Below are 19,087 nucleotides of genomic sequence, written 5' to 3' on the forward strand. Positions count from 1 at the left end.
CTGTTCTGCCCACCTGACCAGTTGATTGATATCTTCCTGCAGTCCGCAGCTTTCTTCTTCATTATCAACCACAACAGCCTATTTTTGTATCATCTGCAAACTTCTTAATCATACCCCCTATATTCAAGTCTAGAGATGGTTCTAGAGGAGGTGTAAATGGGAATATCAGAATCATCAGCAACACCTGCCATCTGAAATAATTGGGGCAGAGGTTATGATCTGAAATTGAGTGCCCAATAGAAAGATGACGCACCTTCTGACCCCTCAAATCCTGTTTACCATCCGCAATTCTCAAATCAGAGGTGTGATGGAATATTCACCTGGAGGGTCTAGGCGTAACATAGCTGAAGGAGCTCAAAACAATTCAGAACAGGGTAGTTCACTTGATTGATGCACCGGTCACTAGACTCAATATCCATTCTCTCCTTCACTGATGCACTTTGGCTGCAATATGTATTGTTCTATCCTGACAGTACCTCTCTTCCCTGTAACTCTCACTGAGAACGTCAAGAGCAGCAATATCGTTGGTACACCATCAACTCCAACTTTCCCTCCAAGTCACACACCATCTTGACTTGGACATATATCATGGATCTTTCCATTCAGTGTTCCAACTGGTAGCACTTCACCCTTCTCTTTAGAGCCAGATATGTTAACAGTAACAATGAACTGTCCAAAACAGCAAACATACAACCATAAAAAAGCATTGGTGGCGCGAAAGTAAAAATTATTTTACCCTAAAAACACTGTCCAATGTGAGCTTCCCAAGTTCAGATCTCATGGTTGTTTGGGCCAGCTGAGTAACAGCATACTCAGGATCTTCAACCCCATAACTTGACTGAAAATGGAAGAGAAAAAAAATTAATCCATTACTACCTGACTATTTATTAAAAAGTAATGGGGCCACTGTTAACCCCCACACAGACAGGAGAGGGTTCAAAATTTAAAATTGCAAAACTCGACCCCGACCTGTCACATATGCGCCTACTGCTATTTTTACAATAGCGGGTTGCAGGGCGAGCCTGTTCCTCATCTTGGAGGTGTGGGATTCTTCATTATAATATTTAAATCAGGCTTCCTCAGTACAGTTGAAAGGCTGATTTAAATTTAACGGTTGCCGGCCAGGTTTCCCAGGGCTCGGGAAACCGGGCAGCTAAACGGAGACAGGAGCTGCCAGCTGCAGAAGGAAAGTGCTTTTTAGAGCACTGCTTGTGAGCCAGGAGGAGCAGAAGTGCTCCCTCCAGCCCTTCAAGCAAACCAGATTCCGATCGTGAACTCCATTTGCTGCCATGATCTGCCGACTCCCCCACTGTTCAAACCGTGATCTCAAGCCTCCTGTCCCGCAATATGATGACCCCCTTTAACTCATGAGCATTCCCTCCCTCCCAAACTGACCCCCACCCCCAACAACGAGCGATCTTTCCATCCTGATTGCTGGGCCGGCACTCCGTTTTCCCCCTTCAATAGGTGATCTTTCCTTCCCGATTGCCATGCCAACCACCACCTCCCCTCAACACACGATCCTTCCATCCCGATCGCCAAGCGGACTGCACGAACCCCCCACTTCTTTAAATGTCGGGGAGTGGAGAAACCGAAATGAATGTTCAGCAACATTGGGATTCCAGGGGATGGGGAGAGACAGAAATAATCATCAGCGCCTACGTTTCTCTCAGACTTTACTATTAAGCGTGTGATTGGATTAGAAATTAGCAACGATGGTACAATAGTAATAATTCACTTTATATTTGAATACTATAAAAACTAGTTACTTTCATGATACAAACTTGCAGGAATGCTGAAATGTCTAAAACCGCTAAATTTATCGCAAAACGACAACAACATGTATTTATATAGCACCTTTATAGTAAAATGTCCCAAGGCGGTTCACAGGAGTATTATGAGACAAAATACTTGACGCCGAGCCACATAAGAAGAAATTAGGGCAGGTGACCACAAGCTTGGTCAAAAAGGTAGGTTTTAAGGAGCGTCTTAAAGGAGGAAAGAGAGGGAGAGAGACGGAGAGGTTTATGCAGGGAATTCCAGAGCTTAGGGCCGAGGCAACAGAAGGCAGGACCACCAATGGTTGAGCGATTATAATCAGGGATGCTTGAAACAGGTAGCTTTCTAGTTCTACAACAGTTCACAAAGGCTTGAGGTGGTAGTATTTTACTAAAAGCAGGAAATGGGAAAAAATTACAAACATCATTTGAATTACCTTGTATGGATCCATTATTCGTAAATATAGTACACCATCTATCTGTAAAGTCACGTTATCTAGAAGAGTATATGAAAATTTGTGAATTTTACACATACTGATCAACATTCAATTAAATTTCATGCGTGCAATTCATTTGGTAATGAACCTAACAGTATTTAACACCAACTTATTTGTAACCAACACCAAATCTGGCCATTTCATAACAATTAAACTGTGAATGCATAAAATTAAAGGATTGCGAATGAATTTATAAAACAAGCCAAAAATCTTAAAAAATTAAAATCTATTAGTTTGAAACCTATTCTATTTCTTTAATTCCATTGCTTATAAAAACACAAACAAAGACTCCCTGGTTAAAGGTACAATACTTCCGAAACCCAATTTGAAATTTTTTCAGTCCTACTCAAAACTACGAGTTGCACAATAGTGCTCGTGTTATACCTCTGCAAATGTTACACCAGGTTCAAAAAAGGTGAGAGGGATAAACCTGGTAACTACAGGCCAATCAGTCTAATGTCAGTGGTGGGGAAAATACTAGTGACCATTGTCAAGGACAAAATTAATTCTCACTTGGAGAAGCATGGGTTATAGCTTGCAGGGATTTGTTAAAGGCAAATCCTGTCAAACTAACCCAATTGAGTTATTTGATGAAGTAACAGAGAGGGTTGATGAAGGTAGTGCAGTCGATGTATATATGGACTTTCAAAGGCATTTGATAAAGTACCACATAATAGAGGCACACAGAAAATCGTGGAAAATAGAAGCACATGGGGCTGGAAATTCGGTCTTCTGCTGCCCCTCTTAGCACCCCGGAGAGGCAGCAATGGCGGCAGAAAGCACTTGCACCCGGGCGACCAGTTTCTCGTGCCCCGCCGGGACAATCGGTGCCGGTATCGACGGTGGGGTGGGGGGGCGGCGGAGCAGTACCGCCCCAGGAGAGGCAAGCTGGAGTGCAACACCCCTGGTTGCAACACCAGCTCGATTTATGGTTGCCGCCTCACCCGCAGCGCTCCGTAGAGCACCCTGGTGGGAACGCCTGTGAAAGCTGGTGCTCCAAGCGGTAGCGGCTGCAGTGAGGTAAATAACACTGATCTGAGGTAAATGTGATTGTTTCTTTAAATTTTTTTTTGCGATTTATGTTGTGGTGCTGTAAGCTATGAATTCGGAATGTTTTTGGTGGGTTTTTTCCCCAGGTTTTTATTCCCCCCCCTCTCACACAGGCCTCTGTTATGGTGCTCCGAGGCTGGCTCTTTAGCTCAGGATTTTCCCTTTGCTCAGCTGACCATGCACCCTAAAAAAGAGGCATGCAACGTCCCTTTTAGCACCCCGCTCCAAATTCTGGGCCAAGCTGATGAATTTTGCAGTGGCAGACACAAACCATTCACCGGTGCGAAATTTACCTCTTCGCCCAGGACACCGCCCCAATTGAGGCGCGACCGAATTTCCACCCCATGGTATTAAAGGGACGGTGGTAACTTGGGTATGTAATTGACTAAGGGATAGGAGGCAGAGAGTAGTGATGAACGGATGTTTTTCTGACTGGAGAAAAATATGCAGTGGGGTCCTCCAGGGGTCGGTATTAGGACCATTGCTTTCCTTGTTATATATAAATGCCTTGGACTTGGGAAGGTTAAGGGGAGACCTAATAGAGGTATTCAAAATGATGAGGAATTTTGATAGAGCAAGTAGGGAGGAAACTCTAGCAAGTGGATCAGTAACCAGAAGTCATAGATTGAAAAGAACGGGCAAAAGAACTGGAGAGGAAATTCTGAGAATTTTTTTAACATATAGTTGTTAAGATCTAGAATGCACTATCTGAAAGGGTGGTGGAATCAGATTCCATAGGAACTTTTAAAAGGCACTTGGACATGTATTTGAAGAGAACTAATTTTCAGGGTTACGGGGAAAAAGCTGGTGTGTGTGGGGCTAAATTCGACAGCTCTTTCAAAGAGCCGGCACAGACGTGCTGGAAGATTCTGTGTGTTGACTGGCTTCCCATTTACTTTTCCTCCTGCTGAGGAACAGCTTTGATTCTCCTCAGCCCCCCAGTGATGCTATGTACCAAGATTGTCAGCAGACAAATAAGGCCATCGTGGCTTACCAATGCGGTTCCGTGGTCAGCCAGGAATTGTCAAAATGCAAGATCAATTCGTACAGCAAGATTTAACTCCTTGTATTTGATGCTGTTCCTGAGTAAATAGCCACGATTGCCAACTTATTACCCGGAGAAGCAAGAATGTAATTAGTTGAGCCCATATCTCCCAGTACACAAATAATTTTAAAACACTCTGTCATTGATAATTGTGGAACCTTCTAAGAAGGTTTGGTCTAGTAATACAGTAGTAATACACCCTAGATGTGAAGATCTCTCCGAGGGGGTTCTCATCAGATTGAGCACTGAGCTTTCATGAAAGGAACCAGAGCATCCAGACAATCAACTGCCATAGCAGCCTCACCCAGAAGGATTAACCTGTGATGTATGAGCATGTTGACAGTGGGTTATGCAAAATAAATGCTCCAAGTATTTCATGCTATGTGAATGCTGCATGTTCTATATATTGCAGAAAGTTTATCACAAGCACATGATGATAACTTATTATAGTACTTACCTAATGACACAGCAGATTGCTCTGGAATATCAATAACAATTTCCTTTAAACTCTGTACATATCTTATCCGATCTACAATTGGAATCAAGAAATTCAAGCCCTGTGTAAAGACAAAAAAATTAATTTGAGAAAAAGGTATGCAATATGTGGCTTTGAATGTTATAAAGACCCCAGGGATGAGAGAAAGAAAAATTTAGTGCACAGTAACAGCTAATTAAACAAATTTGAAGATTATATCTGAAACTGTATTACACAGAACCAATTACATCATAGGCCGAATGGCCTCCTTCTGTGCTGTAAATTTCTATGATTCTATCTGTGACTCTGATGTTTGGCCTCTCCTTGCCCTCCTCAAACTCTCCATTTGACCATTCCATTGTTCTTTATTGGCTCTCCTCAGATATCCAGCTCTGAGGGATTGCCCTTGCATAGTTCAATTCCTATCTGACTGGATGAACCCAGCACAATTCGAGCAATAGCTCCTCTCTTTCTTCCTGTCCCTCTGCTCTATCATCTACAGAGTCCCTCAAGAATCTATCCATGGTCCCTTCTATTCCTTATTTTTATTCTATGCTGCCCCTTGGCGACATCACCTGTAGGCATGGGGTCAGCATCTCAATAATAAAATCACAGAAACTTAAAGAAGGAGGCTATTCGGCCCATCGTGCCTGTGCTGGCTTTTTGCAAGATCAGTTGTGCTTAGTCCCACATCAGCAGAGATGGAAAAAATAGAGTATGAGAAGAAGCTTGCTGGGAACATAAAAACTGACTGCAAAAGCTTCTATAGATATGTGAAGAGAAAAAGATTAGTGAAGACAAATGTAGGTCCCTTGCAGTCAGATTCAGGTGAATTTATAATGGGGAACAAAGAAATGGCAGACCAATTGAACAAATACTTTGGTTCTATCTTCACGAAGGAAGACACAAATAACCTTCCGGAAATACTAGGGGACAGAGGGTCTAGGAAGAAGGAGGAACTGAAGGAAATCCTTATTGGTCAGGAAATTGTGTTAGGGAAACTGATGGGATTGAAGGCCAATAAAACCCCAGGGCATGATAGTCTGCATCCCACAGTACTTAAAGAAGTGGCTCCAGAAATAGTGGATGCATTGGTGATCATTTTCCAGCAGTCTATCGACTCTGGATCAGTTCCTGACTGGAAGGTAGCTAACGTAACACCACTTTTTAAAAAAAGAGGGAGAGAGAAAACGGGTAATTATAGACCAGTTAGCCTGACATCAGTGGTGGGGAAAATGTTGGAATCAATTACTAAAGATGAAATAACAGTGCATTTGGAAAGCAGTGACAGGATCGGTCCAAGTCAGTATGGATTAAATGAAAGGGAAATCATGCTTGACAAATCTTCTAGAATTTTTTGAGGATGTAACTAGCAGAATGGACAGGGGAGAACCAGCAGATGTGGTGTATTTGGACTTTCAAAAGGCCCAGACAAGGTCCCAGACAAGGGATTGGTGTGCAAAATTAAAGCACATGGTATTGGGGGTAATGTATTGATGTGGATAGAGAACTGGTTGGCAGACAGGAAGCAGAGAGTCGGGATAAACGGGTCTTTTTCAGAATGGTAGGCAGTGACTAGTGGGGTGCCGCAGGGCTCAGTGATGGGACCCCAGCTATTTACAATATACATCAATGAGTTAGATGAAGAAATTGAGTGGAATATCTCCAAGTTTGCAGATGACACTAAGCTGGGTGGTGGTGTGAGCTGCGAGGAGGATGCTAAGAGGCTGCAGAGTGACTTGGACAGGTTAGGTGAGTGGGCAAATGCATGGCAGATGAGTATAATGTGGATAAATGTGAGGTTATCCACTTTGGTGGCAAAAATACGAAGGCAGAATATTATCTGAATGGCATATTAGGAAAAGGGGAGGTGCAACGAGACCTGGGTGTCATGGTACATCAGTCATTGAAAGTTGGCATGCAGGTACAGCAGGCGGTGAAGGCAGCAAATGGCATGTTGGCCTTCATAGCTCGGAGATTTGAGTATAGGAGCAGGGAGGTCTTACTGCAGTTGTACAGGGCCTTGATGAGGCCTCACCTGGAATACTGTGTTCAGTTCTTGCTATTGAAGGAGTGCAGCGAAGGTTCACCAGACTGATTCCCGGGATGGCAGGACTGACATATGAGGAGAGACTGGATCAACTGGGCCTGAATTCACTGGAATTTAGAAGAATGGGAGGGGATCTCATAGAAACATAAAATACTGATGGGACTGGACAGGTTAGATGCAGGAAGCATGTTCCCGATGTTGGGGAAGTCAGAATATCTGAATGGTGACAGATTAGGAAAAGGGGAGGTGCAACGAGACCTGGGTGTCATGGTACATCAGTCATTGAAGTTTGGCATGCAGGTACAGCAGGCAGTGAAGGAGGCAAATGGCATGTTGGCCTTCATAGCTAGAGGATTTGATTATAGGAACAGGGAGGTCATACTGCAGCTGTACAGGGCCTTGGTGAGGCCACCCCTTGAATAATGTGTACAGTTTTGGTCTTCTAATCTGAGGAAGGGCATTCTTGCTATTGAGGGAGTGCAGCCAGACTGATTCCCAGATGGCAGGACTGACATATGAAGAAAGACTGGATCGACTAGGCTTATATTCACTGGAATTTAGAAGAATGAGAGGGGATCTCATAGAAGCATATACAATTCTTAAGGGATTGGACAGGTTAGATGCAGGAAGAATGTTCCCGATGTTGGGGAAGTCCAGAACCAGGGGTCACAGTCTAAGGATAAGGGGTAAGGCATATAGGACCGAGATGAGGAGAAACTTTTTCACCCAGAGAATTGTGTACCTGTGGAATTCTGTACCACAGAAAGTTGTTGAGTCCAGTTCGTTGGATATATTCAAAAGGGAGTTAGGTGTGGCCCTTACCGCTAAAGGGATTAGGGGATATCGAGTGAAGGCAAGAGTGGGGTACTGAAGTTACATGATCAGCCATGATCATATTGAATGGTGGTGCAGGCTCGAAGGATTGAATGGCCTACTCCTGCACCTATTTTCTATGTTTCTATGTTTCTACGACACTAGATCTCCCAGCTTTAACCAAGCTTTAAGTCATCTATCTGCCTTAATTTCTTCTTTTGTCGCTTGTTGTCAAATTTATCTGTTTTGTCTTGTGTTGTGAAGTGTCTTGGGATGTTTTACTATGTTAAAGGCGCTATATAAATAAAAGTTATGATGATTCCTTTCCTCAGCCACTTGTTTACGTTAAACAACACTGCGTGTAATCCCAGTGTCTGGTTTGATCCTACGCTGAACTACATACTCTATATCCACTCCATCACTGAGCGTATTCCTTCCCTCATGTTTGAATTTGTTGTAGACTGATAGAGAATGATTATCATGATTAGCCAACAACTCCATTATTGTTGTATCATGCCACTGCCAGGTTGGTAAATGTTGAACTAGGTCGTCCTTGGTCATTTTTAGTCCACCAATTCCTACTTTCATATGTCATCTTATTTTTACTTTTGCACCACTGCTGAAATCGTATCCACATTTTTGTCACCTTCAAATTCAGGGTTCCACTTGTTTTTTTTAATATTTTATTCGTTGCCAATCTTTCCAATTCTTTGTCAGATCAACTTGTCAGATCATAAACGCCAAAGGTCACCTTGCGCCCAAACAAAGATCACTCTGCGCCAATGATTTTGCTCTTAGCCAAAAGGCCTAGAGCCAAAGCTGCACCGTTCCTGGAAGTACTGCAATACCAGGTTCGTGCATGGAGTTGGATGGGGCGTCCCCCACCCAGCTCCATGGAGGTGGACGGGGCAAGCCCCGCACCCACCTCCTATTTCCAAAAAGCATAGCCCCCCACCCACCTCCTATTTCCAAAAAGCATAGGAGAACCACCTTCCTGATCCAGGGAGAACCACTTTCTAGTCATGGTTACTCCTCTGTCAGGTCAGTTACGCATGATCTTAGCCAAAAGGCCGAGAAGTTTTGAATATTCACCCTCCATAAAATCCAACATGTTCAAAAAGCAGCTGCCTGCATCCCCTCCCACACTCTTGTCCTCATTGACCTACACTGGCTCCCTGTCCCCCAACAAATTCAATCTCTGTAAAATGGGGCATGTTGTATGTTAAAGGCATTTATGTAAATACAAACTGTTCTTCACGTTGTTCGTTCCCATGTATTCCACATAACAGGTGATGTAAGGAAATATTTAATCAGTCTAATTTGCATATAATACCACTGTTGATTTGTCTTTATATTGCAATAATGTTAGTTTTTAGTCTTTGTTTGTTAAATTGTAACATATTAAAATAACTACAAGTGTACAGCAATTCTAAGCTAGTGCCCACTGAACTTTTGAACTGAGACTAAACCTTACAGAACCAGCAGCTTAGGAAGTAAGCACTTGCTAATGAGAAAAGTTAACAGGTGACATGGTAAGAAAGGGTTACTAAATGCAGCAGACAACGCAGGCAGAGAAGCACCCACTGTACCAAAACATGAGAGAAAGATTTCACTTATTAGAAGGAAGGTCTTTGAGCCTTACTTAAGATAAGCATCTTTTTATAAACCCTGACAAAGACCACAGCCTGGCAATGCAAAGAGAGGCAGTGCGCCTCCTGTAGTCAAGTTAAGGGAGTAAGGGCCCAATTTTCCCCAATCCCTTTCTTCGGCTCATTTACCCTAAATGCGCCGACTTTGTGCGCTGGAAGCGGCGCCGATAAAAAGTGGCCCCATCCTGCCCGCTCTGCCAAGTCTCCCGTGTCCCAGCGTGGCGTAGCTAGTGCAGTGTGGGGGGGTGAAGCAACAGCGCAGCACAGAAAACACTGCCAGCAGCTGCGCGCATGCGCAGTGGAGGCTGCGTACATGCTCCTTGCTCACCCAGCGTATCCTGCGGGCTGTGAGCAGGACCCGATGCTCGCAGCCCCATCCCCGGCCGAGTGGACTCCCGCACCGGCCGGCCAGCCCACTGACTTCCCGGGCCGAGGTAGGACTTGAGTTTTATTTATTTATTTATTGGTGGTTGTGCTTTGTTTAGTGAGGAGAGTTTAGATGCGGGGGGAGGGGGGGGCGGTACTAACAGTTGGGGGGGGAACTTAAAAAAAATTGTTTCTGCCATAAAGTTAGGACTTTTATTTTTTATTTGTAATTGATTGATTGCTTATTATGTTTTGTGCTTTGTAAATCTTGGTCCCTCCAACTTGCGGCGGCCTGGCCCGGAAATCAGCACGGTCCCGGCCTGCAAGACCATCAGCAGGCCGGGGCCATTACAGGGAGCAGGGAGCAGCGCGTGCTGCTGCAGGAGGGTGATGGCTACAAAGCCAGGTCGCTAACTGCAGTGCGGGCAGGCATAGCTAAGGGGCGAAGGAGCGGCAAGAGTCCGTAGAGGGAAGTGACCACCTGGGGCCCAGGAAAGGCGTGAATCTGAGGCCCAGAAGAGGCGAGGGCCCAGGGGCAGCATGGGTCAGCCCACACTGCGATATGTGTGCGCACTCAGTCTGTGCAGCAGAGCTGGTCTCCAGTTAGTCTTGGGTAATCCTTGCCACTGGACCAAGACTTAGTGATAGAGAATTCAAACAGGCTGCATTCAGACAGGCTGTGAGAATTCACAGACCCCAAGTCAGAGCTGCTACGTGAGTGGGAGCATGTTGCATTAAGTCATCAATCAACCTGACATCTCAGGACCTTTGGTAGCGAGCCAATTAAAGGTTAACAGTATATTAATTGAGCTAATAAGGTCAAAGAAGGCGCGTTCTTTTCTGTAAACTGATCAGGTATATGAACAGCCATTTTGGCCATGTGGTCTCAGTAGGACAAAGGCCTGGCTTAAAGCCAAGAGCTTGTTGCAGCTACCAGAATAAAAGTTATGTTAAAACTACAACCGGAGTTCGCATTTCATTGAAAATTAAGAGATCTAACACCTAGCTCTGTCAAGCCCGTGTGGTGGCTGGTGTGCAACGGCCACCACACATTTAAAAACTCCAAGCACAGGCATCTTCCATGATATAGTTCGGGATCTGGAATATTAGGTCCTTCATGGAAACACCTGTGAATTCATCCCTTTTTGGCGTGGAAGCAAATCATCCTCGCTTTGAGGGACTGCCTACGATGATGATGTAAGTCTTGGTGCAGGTCCTCAGCTTCCTTCTATTTTTTATTTGTTAACATAGAAACATCGAAAATAGGTGCAGGAGTAGGCCACCCGGCCCTTCGAGCCTGCACCACCATTCAATAAGATCATGGCTGATCATTCCTTCAGTACCCCTTTCCTGCTTTCTCTCCATACCGCTTGATCGCTTTAGCCGCAAGGGACATATCTAACTCCCTCTTGAATATATCCAATGAACTGGCATCAACAACTCTCTGCGGTAGGGAATTCCATTGGTTAACAACTCTGAGTAAAGAAGTTCCTCCTCATCTCAGTCCTAAATGGCTTACCCCTTATCCTAAGACTGTGTCCCCTGGTTCTGGACTTCCCCAACATCGGGAACATTCTTCCTGCATCTAACCTGTCCAGTCCCGTCAGAATTTTATATGTTTCTATGAGATCCCCTCTCATCCTTCTGAACTCCAGTGAATACAAGCCCAGTCGATCCAGTCTCTCCTCATACGTCAGTCCTGCCATCCCAGGAATCAGTCTGGTGAACCTCCGCTGCACTCCCTCAATAGCAAGAACGTCCTTCCTCAGATTAGGAGACCAAAACTGAACACAATATTCCAGGTGGGGCCTCACCAAGGCCCTGTACAACTGCAGTAAGACTTCCCAGCTCCGATGCTCAAATCCCCTTACTATGAAGGCCAACATACCATTTGCCTTCTTTACCGCCTGCTGTACCTGCAAGCCAACCTTCAATAACTGATAAATCATGACACCCAGGTCTCGCTGCACCTCCCCTTTTCCTAATCTGCCGCCATTCAGATAATATTCTGCCCGTGTTTTTGCCCCCAAAGTGGATAACCTCACATTTATCCACATTATACTGCATCTGCCATGTATTTGCCCACTCATCTAACCTGTCCAAGTCACCCTGCAGCCTCTTAGCGTCCTCCTCACAGCTCACACCGCCACCCAGTTTAGTGTCATCTGCAAACTTGGAAATATTACACTCAATTCCATCATCTAAATCATTGATGTATATTGTAAAGAGCTGGGGTCCCAGCACTGAGCCCTGCAGCACTCCACTCGTCACTGCCTGCCATTCTGAAAAGGACCCGTTAATCCCGACTCTCTGCTTCCTGTCTGCCAACCAGTTCTCTATCTATTGCTTATTGCTTTTTGGCCTTTGTTTAGTGCTTTGTAAGTCTTGGTGCAGATCCTCTCAGCTTCCTTGTATTTTTTATGTGTTATTGAATGCTTATTTTTGGGCTTTGTTTAGTGCTTTGTAAGTCTTGGTGCTTTAAATGTACTAATCCTCGACGAATTCTTAACTGCCCGCAATGTTTTTCCAGAGCTGGCCACATACGCTGACCTCAGTCGATTTGGAGTAAGTTTTGAGCTGGCCAAATTGGCATAAATGGCCAAAACTGGCTGGGAACGCCTCCTTTTGAAAAAAAAACTCAACTAAAATAAATCGTACCTAACTGAGTTACTCTGGAGCAAGTTTATTGGGGAAAATGGCATTTTTTAAACTTACGCCAGAAAAACCAACTTACTCCAAAAAAATTGGAGCAAGTCATGGCCAAAATTGGGCCCTAAGAAACAAAGATGTTTTGAAGGTCAAGTTATTTTCACTCATGTCAATCATTGTATAATATAGAACAAACAGCACTCGAGAGAGAACAGCTTACAGTGATGTTACAGAACAGGCCGCAATCAGCAGCCAGTCCACATTTAAAGCAATCAATTTAGCCCAATTCTTATAATTCTATTTCCCTGACTCATGCCATAATCAGAACACATGGTAGATTCACAGGAGATGACTCAAATTCAAAACACAAAAATAACCATAACTCAAAAGTGAGCTCAATGCTTGTGAGTCATCATGAGAGTTAATTTATAATAATTTAAAAAAAATCTTACCCATGTCTCAAATCTTACAACAAACTAATCGTCAAATGCAGATCGCCAAGAAATGGAAGCTATTAAATAGGGCTCATAATATTTTAGGAAGTCTAGGGGAAGTAATTTCTGTTCAAAGTATTCCTGCAGCCCTATCGGAAAACAATGTTAACAAATATTTAATAATAGTTAACAAATACATACATTTTTGCCTCACATCATTAAGAATCTCTGTCCCTCCCAGGCTTTCTGCATAGTAAAAAATAGTGATGGGTGTTTTTTTAACATCCCATTCTCTGTAATATTGGCCAGTAGGTTGGAATAGTTTAGAAGCTGCCCATGGAAAGCTGATTTGCGGCTCAGTGTGCGGCAGTGCCCAGCTGATACTGTGTCTTCTAGGGACAGGGAGCTCCAAAGTATCATGTCTGTTACAAACCACTGAGGCAAACATCCGCAGCATCGAAGCATTGCCCACGCTCGATCAGCTCCAATGGACGGGTCACATCGTCCACATGCCCGATACGAGGCTTCCAAAACAAGTGCTCCACTTGGAGCTCCGACACGGCAAGCGAACCCAAGGTGGGCAGAGGAAACGCTTGAAGGACAGCCCCAAAGTCTCCTTGAAAAATGAAACATCCCAACCGACACCTGGGAATCCCTGGCCCAAGACCGCTCAAAGCAGAAGAGAAGAATCCGGGAAGGCGCCGAACAACTTGAGTCTCTTCAGCGGGTGCAAGTGGAGACCAAGCGCAAACAGCAGAAGGAGCACACGACAACCCAAGCACCTCTAACAAACGGGCCTTTAACCTACATCACCTAAATTGAGGCAAGTGACTTGGAGCAATTGCCATGACTGAAGGCACTTCGTTAACAGATACATTTAACATTATATGATCATTGAAATGCTTTCAGTTAATAACTATTTTCAAAACTAAACTAGAAAGACAATAAAAAAGCCGATATTAAGAGTTAATCATAATAATTTATAAGGCCCATGATAGTGAAACACCCTCTTTACATTATCAGCTTTAATCAATAAATGGTACTACTTACTGGATCTAGTATTCTGTGAAAACGACCCATTCGTTCTACCACCCATGCTTCCTGCTGTGGGACAAACAGCACAAGTGTGTTCATGGGTAGGCTCGATGCCCATCGGTGTTGTGTTGTTACTAACCACGCCTGTGGTATTCCTCTCCGAGAATGCTGGAGTAAAAATTAAAATAGAAAATGAGCAACAGTCACATAAAACAAGACTTCTCCCTAATTTTGTTCTAAACACACCAACTCAAGCAGCAATAGACCACAGTGAGCATCTATAATCCCTTCATTACCTCGCCTAAGTGGCCATTCTTCTGATACGATCCTGAACAGTGTGTTGGCAAACATTTTATTTGACTGTGGGGCCTCCACAGCAGCCAAGCTGATTTTATTGTTAACTGATATTTATACACATGTACAAATATCAGGGGTCACTGTACAATAATCAGGATCAGGGAACCTCGCTGATTTTTCCAGTGTTGCTGAAGCCAATTTGCAGCATTACAACTACTGCATTGGTTGAAACCAACAAATTCAGTTGGGGTTATGACTTGGACTCGAGACCTTTCTGATCTGTATGGATTAGTACTTCAATACATAGTATCCTTATTTGGCAAACCATCAGGGTACTGAAGGGAACAGTTCTGCCAAATTCAAAGTTGTTTGCTTCTTCTGATCAATTGTTGATGGTAATTTGGAAAGACACTTTATACAATAGTATTATTCCCTTCCTATACCATAAAATAAACCAAAAAAACTTTCCAAAACAAATGAAATATAAAAAACAAGATACAATAATATCACCCACCCCCCCGCCCCCCGCCCGCCCCCTTCAATTTCCATTCTCTCCTTTCAGTTGCAACTCATGCTGAGGTAGGCCGTTCAGGCCTTGAATACCTTGCTGAAGTGATCATTCTTCACCTGCAAGCCTGGTTTTGGTACATCAACAGTGTACTTACTCTGGAGTTTACCACAGCAAGCCCAAACATTTCCTCAGCTGCAGTACACAAAAGCGCACTTTCCACAGATGGAAACTATGATCAACTTTTCTTCTCTCTAACTCACATTTTATCTTCTGTATGCATTACAAAATACAATGTTCCAAGGCACCAGTGTCATCAAATTAACAACTTGTAAAAGGCAGTTATAACACAAGACATTAAAGCAACATTTTTATGAAATCATATTTAGAATCATCAATGTGGCACTATCACAACTCATCAGAGCTTTAGAAGTTATTTTTCTCAGTAATATTACCTATGAGGAGAGACTGGATCGACTGGGCCTTTATTCACTGGAGTTTAGAAGGATGAGAGGGGAACTCATAGAAACATAAAATTCTGATGGGACTGGACAGGTTAGATGCAGGAAGAATGTTCCCGATGTTGGGGAAGTCCAGAACCAGGGGACACAGTCTAAGGATAGCGGGTAAGCCATTTAGGACTGAGATGAGGAGAAACTTCATCACTCAGAGAGTTGTTAACCTGTGGAATTCCCTACCGCAGAGAGTTGTTGATGCCAGTTCATTGGATATATTCAAGAGGGAATTAGATATGGCTCTTATGGCTAAAGGGATCAAGCGGTATGGAGAGAAAGCAGGAAAGGGGTACTGAGATAAATGATCAGCCATGATCTTATTAAATGGTGGTGCAGGCTCGAAGGGCCGAATGGCCTACTCCTGCACCTATTTTCTATGTTTCTATGTTTCACACTGGGGAGAGACTGTTCACCTGCTCTGAGTGTGGGAATGGATTCACTTGGTCATCCAACTTGCTGGCACACCAGCGAGTTCACAAGTGATTGCAGGGTTTGGATTCTGCTGTTATTGCTGCTGTTATTCACATTCTACTGAACTGTGTTCATTCTGTTAGTTGGCGTTTGTTTCTGTTGATGTTAATAACCCTTCAACTAGTCTGGAGTTTTAAATATTTTGATATTTCAAATAACAGTGTTGATATTTGATGTCTCCAAGATAAGAGGAGACTAATTGATGTCCTGTTTCTGACTGCTCCACTTTTGATCGAGGCGGAGGAGCAGTGAGAGATCGGGGCCCAGGAGGGTCGTGATCGGGGCCCAGGAGGAGAGGTGAGGGTTCGGGGTCCAGAAGAGGCGAGGGCCCAGGGGCAGCATGTGCCAGCCCACACTGCGATCTATGGATAGTAGGATCATGTGTGCGCACTAGGTCTGTGCATCAGAGCTTGGTCAGCCATGATCTTATTAAATGGTGGTGCAGGCTCGAAGGGCCGAATGGCCTACTCCTGCACCTATTTTCTAGGTTTTCTATACTGTACTTACAGCCTATACTTTCTTGCTGTCCTACAGCCAGGATGATAAAACAATCTGCTTCTTTTCTTTTTAAATGACGTGAACACATTTTGTGGCCATGATAAAATTCTGGAACCAGATTTATTTCCTTCTACTGGTGGGGAACTGCCAAAGCGCAGACAGACAAAGCTGAGCATTTTAGTATCTGTGGCCTCTGCCAATGCTGGCCAGTAACTGGGCATCTGTTGGTGATTTTTATATTGATTTTCACATCCTCACATAGGAAAGGACCTGGCTGTCATTTCGCAGCTGACTCAAAAAAGTGACTGAAATTAAGAAACCGTCAAACATTTGCACAAAGCATGCAATATTCCACAAAACTCCTAGTAATTGCTTATCTCATTTATTTTACACAATAAAAACTACCGAAAAAAAAATCACTGGTGAAAATTTATGAAAGAAAGACTTGGATTTATATAGTGCCTTTCATGACCACCAGACATCTCAAAGCACTTTACAGCCAATGAAGTACTTTTGGAGTGTAGTCACTGTTCTAATGTAGGATACGTGGTCACCAATTTGCACACAAGCAAGCTCCCACAAACAGAAATGTGATAATGATCAGATCATCTTTTTTTAATGTTGATTGAGGAATAAATATTGACCAGGACACCGGGTATATTCCCATGCTCTTCTTTGAAATACCCTGTAGTGCCATGAGATCTCTTACATCCACTTGAGAGAGCAGACATGGCCTCAGTTTAATGTCTCATCTGAAAGACAGCATCTCCGACAGTGCAGCACTGCCTCAGCATTGCACTGGAGTGTCAGCCTAGATTTTTTTGTGCTCAAGTCCCTGGAGTGGGACTTGAACCCACAACGTTCTGACTCAGAGGCGAGAGTGCTACCCACTGAGCCATACATAGCTAAACTGGAAGTCTGGTAACTCACTGTTGCTAGTAATGCTCCTATCTCAAAATAACAGTTTTTTCCTTCTATGACGCTCCTCCCTAATCCACATCAACACAATCTGTCTGGATGCTGAATTCAGTGCTGCCACTCTGCTGATCCAGCAGGAGGCACAAAGAACTGGGGGCAGCTTAAAGAGATCTTTTGGCAAGTGAGTTTTCCTCTCTTCCACCCCAACTGCCCAGTCTAAGACGACAAGGAACAAGCACTGTAATTACGAGGCTACCTCAAGTCAGAAGGTTTAAATATTGCTATACAGATCTAGAGCAAGATTATATTAAAAAAAATATTACATTGAACTCTTCCACTAGTCATACTAATTGATTACAATTTACCCAAGTACTAAAATTTCCAGTTGATTTATCAATTTTGTTGTAACTTCACTTACAATTTACAAACTATCACATATTGAGATAAAATAGCCTAAACATTTCTGTTGCCAGTAACAGCAGGTGAATACTTAGTCCGTCTATATTACATTACTTTATTATTATAGCAGGGTCATTAACCCATTAAAAGTAAATGGGGCAACATTTACGTTATAATAGCGGCCGGAGCAATATTGCACAAACACATTAAATGTTTTCCTGCTGATATCATCCATAGTAATTTATCATAAAATCACAGCACACAAGGAAGCCATTCAGCCCAATATGTCTGAGCGAGCCCTCTGAAACACGTCTACACTTTAGTATTGCCTGCCCTCTCCCCACAAGCCTTTTAAGTTTTTATTTTTTCAAGTATTTATCCACTTCCTTTTAAAAGCTGTTATAATTTCTGCTTCCATTGCTGTTTCTGCATTCTACGTCCCAAGAACCCTCTGTGTAAAACAAAATTTTCCTGACTTTTCCCTTCATTCTTTTGGTAATCCTGAAGTTATGCCACAAAATATGCCATCAAGTTACCAATTCACCGACCAGTGGAAATATTTTCTCCATTGATCTGATCAAAATGACTCAGCCTTTATACAAAAGAACCCCGGTTTCTCTATTTTCTCCTCATAATTAAAGACCCTCCTCCCCATCCCTCATACTTTAGTGAATCTCTTTTGCACTCTCTCCATGGCTTTGGCACGATCGCCTAAATAAAAAGGTGCCCGTGACAAAAATGTACTGTTCGTCTCTGATGCTGTTAACTTATATTCTTTATATTCTGTATGGTTAGAAACATAATGTAAGCAGTTCACATTCAAGATCACAAAAATACATTTTTCAACAATAAAAAACATCAGCTCAATCTAGACAAGCTGTGGAGAGGGTTCCAAAAAAGGTGCAGATTTTTATGACCAACACAATGCTTTGTTTGAGGTATCAATTTTTAATTGGTTACATGCAACAAATATTTTTGAGATAGTCAAAGGTTGGATATCCATTTGATATTGATGAATGGCTGTTTGCAATTATGAGTGTACCTGGGTGTCATGGTACATCAATCATTGAAAGTTAGCATACAGGAACAGCAGACGGTGAAGAAGGCAAATGGCATCTTGGCCTTCATAGCGAGAAGAATTGAGTACAGGAGCAGGGAGGTCTTACTGCAGCTTTACAGGGCCTTGGTGAGGCCACACCTTGAATATTGTGTACAGTTTTGGTCTCCTAATCTGAGGAAGGACGTTCTTGCTATAGAGGGAGTGCAACGAAGGTTCACCAGACTGATTCCAGGGATGGCTGGACTGACATATAAAGAAAGACTGGATCGACTAGGCTAATATTCACTGGAATTTAGAAGAATGAGAGGGGATCACATAGAAACATGTAAAATTCTTACGGGATTGGACAGGTTAGATGCAGGAAGAATGGTCCCGATGTTGGGGAAGTCCAGAACCAGGGGTCACAGTCTAAGGATAAGGGGTAAGCCATTTAGGACCGAGATGAGGAGAAACTTCTTCACTCAGAGAATTGCGAACCAGTGGAATTCTCTACCATAAAGTTTTTGAGGCCAGTTCGTTAGATATATTCAAAAAGGAGTTAGATGTGGCCCTTGTGGCTGAAGGGATCAAGGGGTATGGA

General features: G+C 43.3%; 1 protein-coding gene and 1 pseudogene across 1 annotated transcript in view; both read right to left on the reverse strand.

The window, feature by feature from the left end:
• stoml2 (stomatin (EPB72)-like 2) overlaps positions 1-19,087 on the reverse strand; it is a 53,247-nt gene that overhangs the window by 12,435 nt on the left and 21,725 nt on the right. The window contains exons 2-5 of the mRNA XM_070862508.1: positions 13,857-14,009; positions 4,828-4,927; positions 2,216-2,274; positions 737-838 (exon numbers count right to left, since the gene is read on the reverse strand). Of these exons, the coding sequence (XP_070718609.1) occupies positions 737-838; positions 2,216-2,274; positions 4,828-4,927; positions 13,857-14,009 (414 nt within the window). The remainder of the gene's footprint in view (positions 1-736; positions 839-2,215; positions 2,275-4,827; positions 4,928-13,856; positions 14,010-19,087) is intronic.
• On the reverse strand, positions 8,523-8,790 carry LOC139251714 (U2 spliceosomal RNA; annotated as a pseudogene).

Source organism: Pristiophorus japonicus, chromosome 2 (assembly GCF_044704955.1).
Source record: "Pristiophorus japonicus isolate sPriJap1 chromosome 2, sPriJap1.hap1, whole genome shotgun sequence".
NCBI classification, from domain to species: Eukaryota; Metazoa; Chordata; class Chondrichthyes; family Pristiophoridae; genus Pristiophorus; species Pristiophorus japonicus.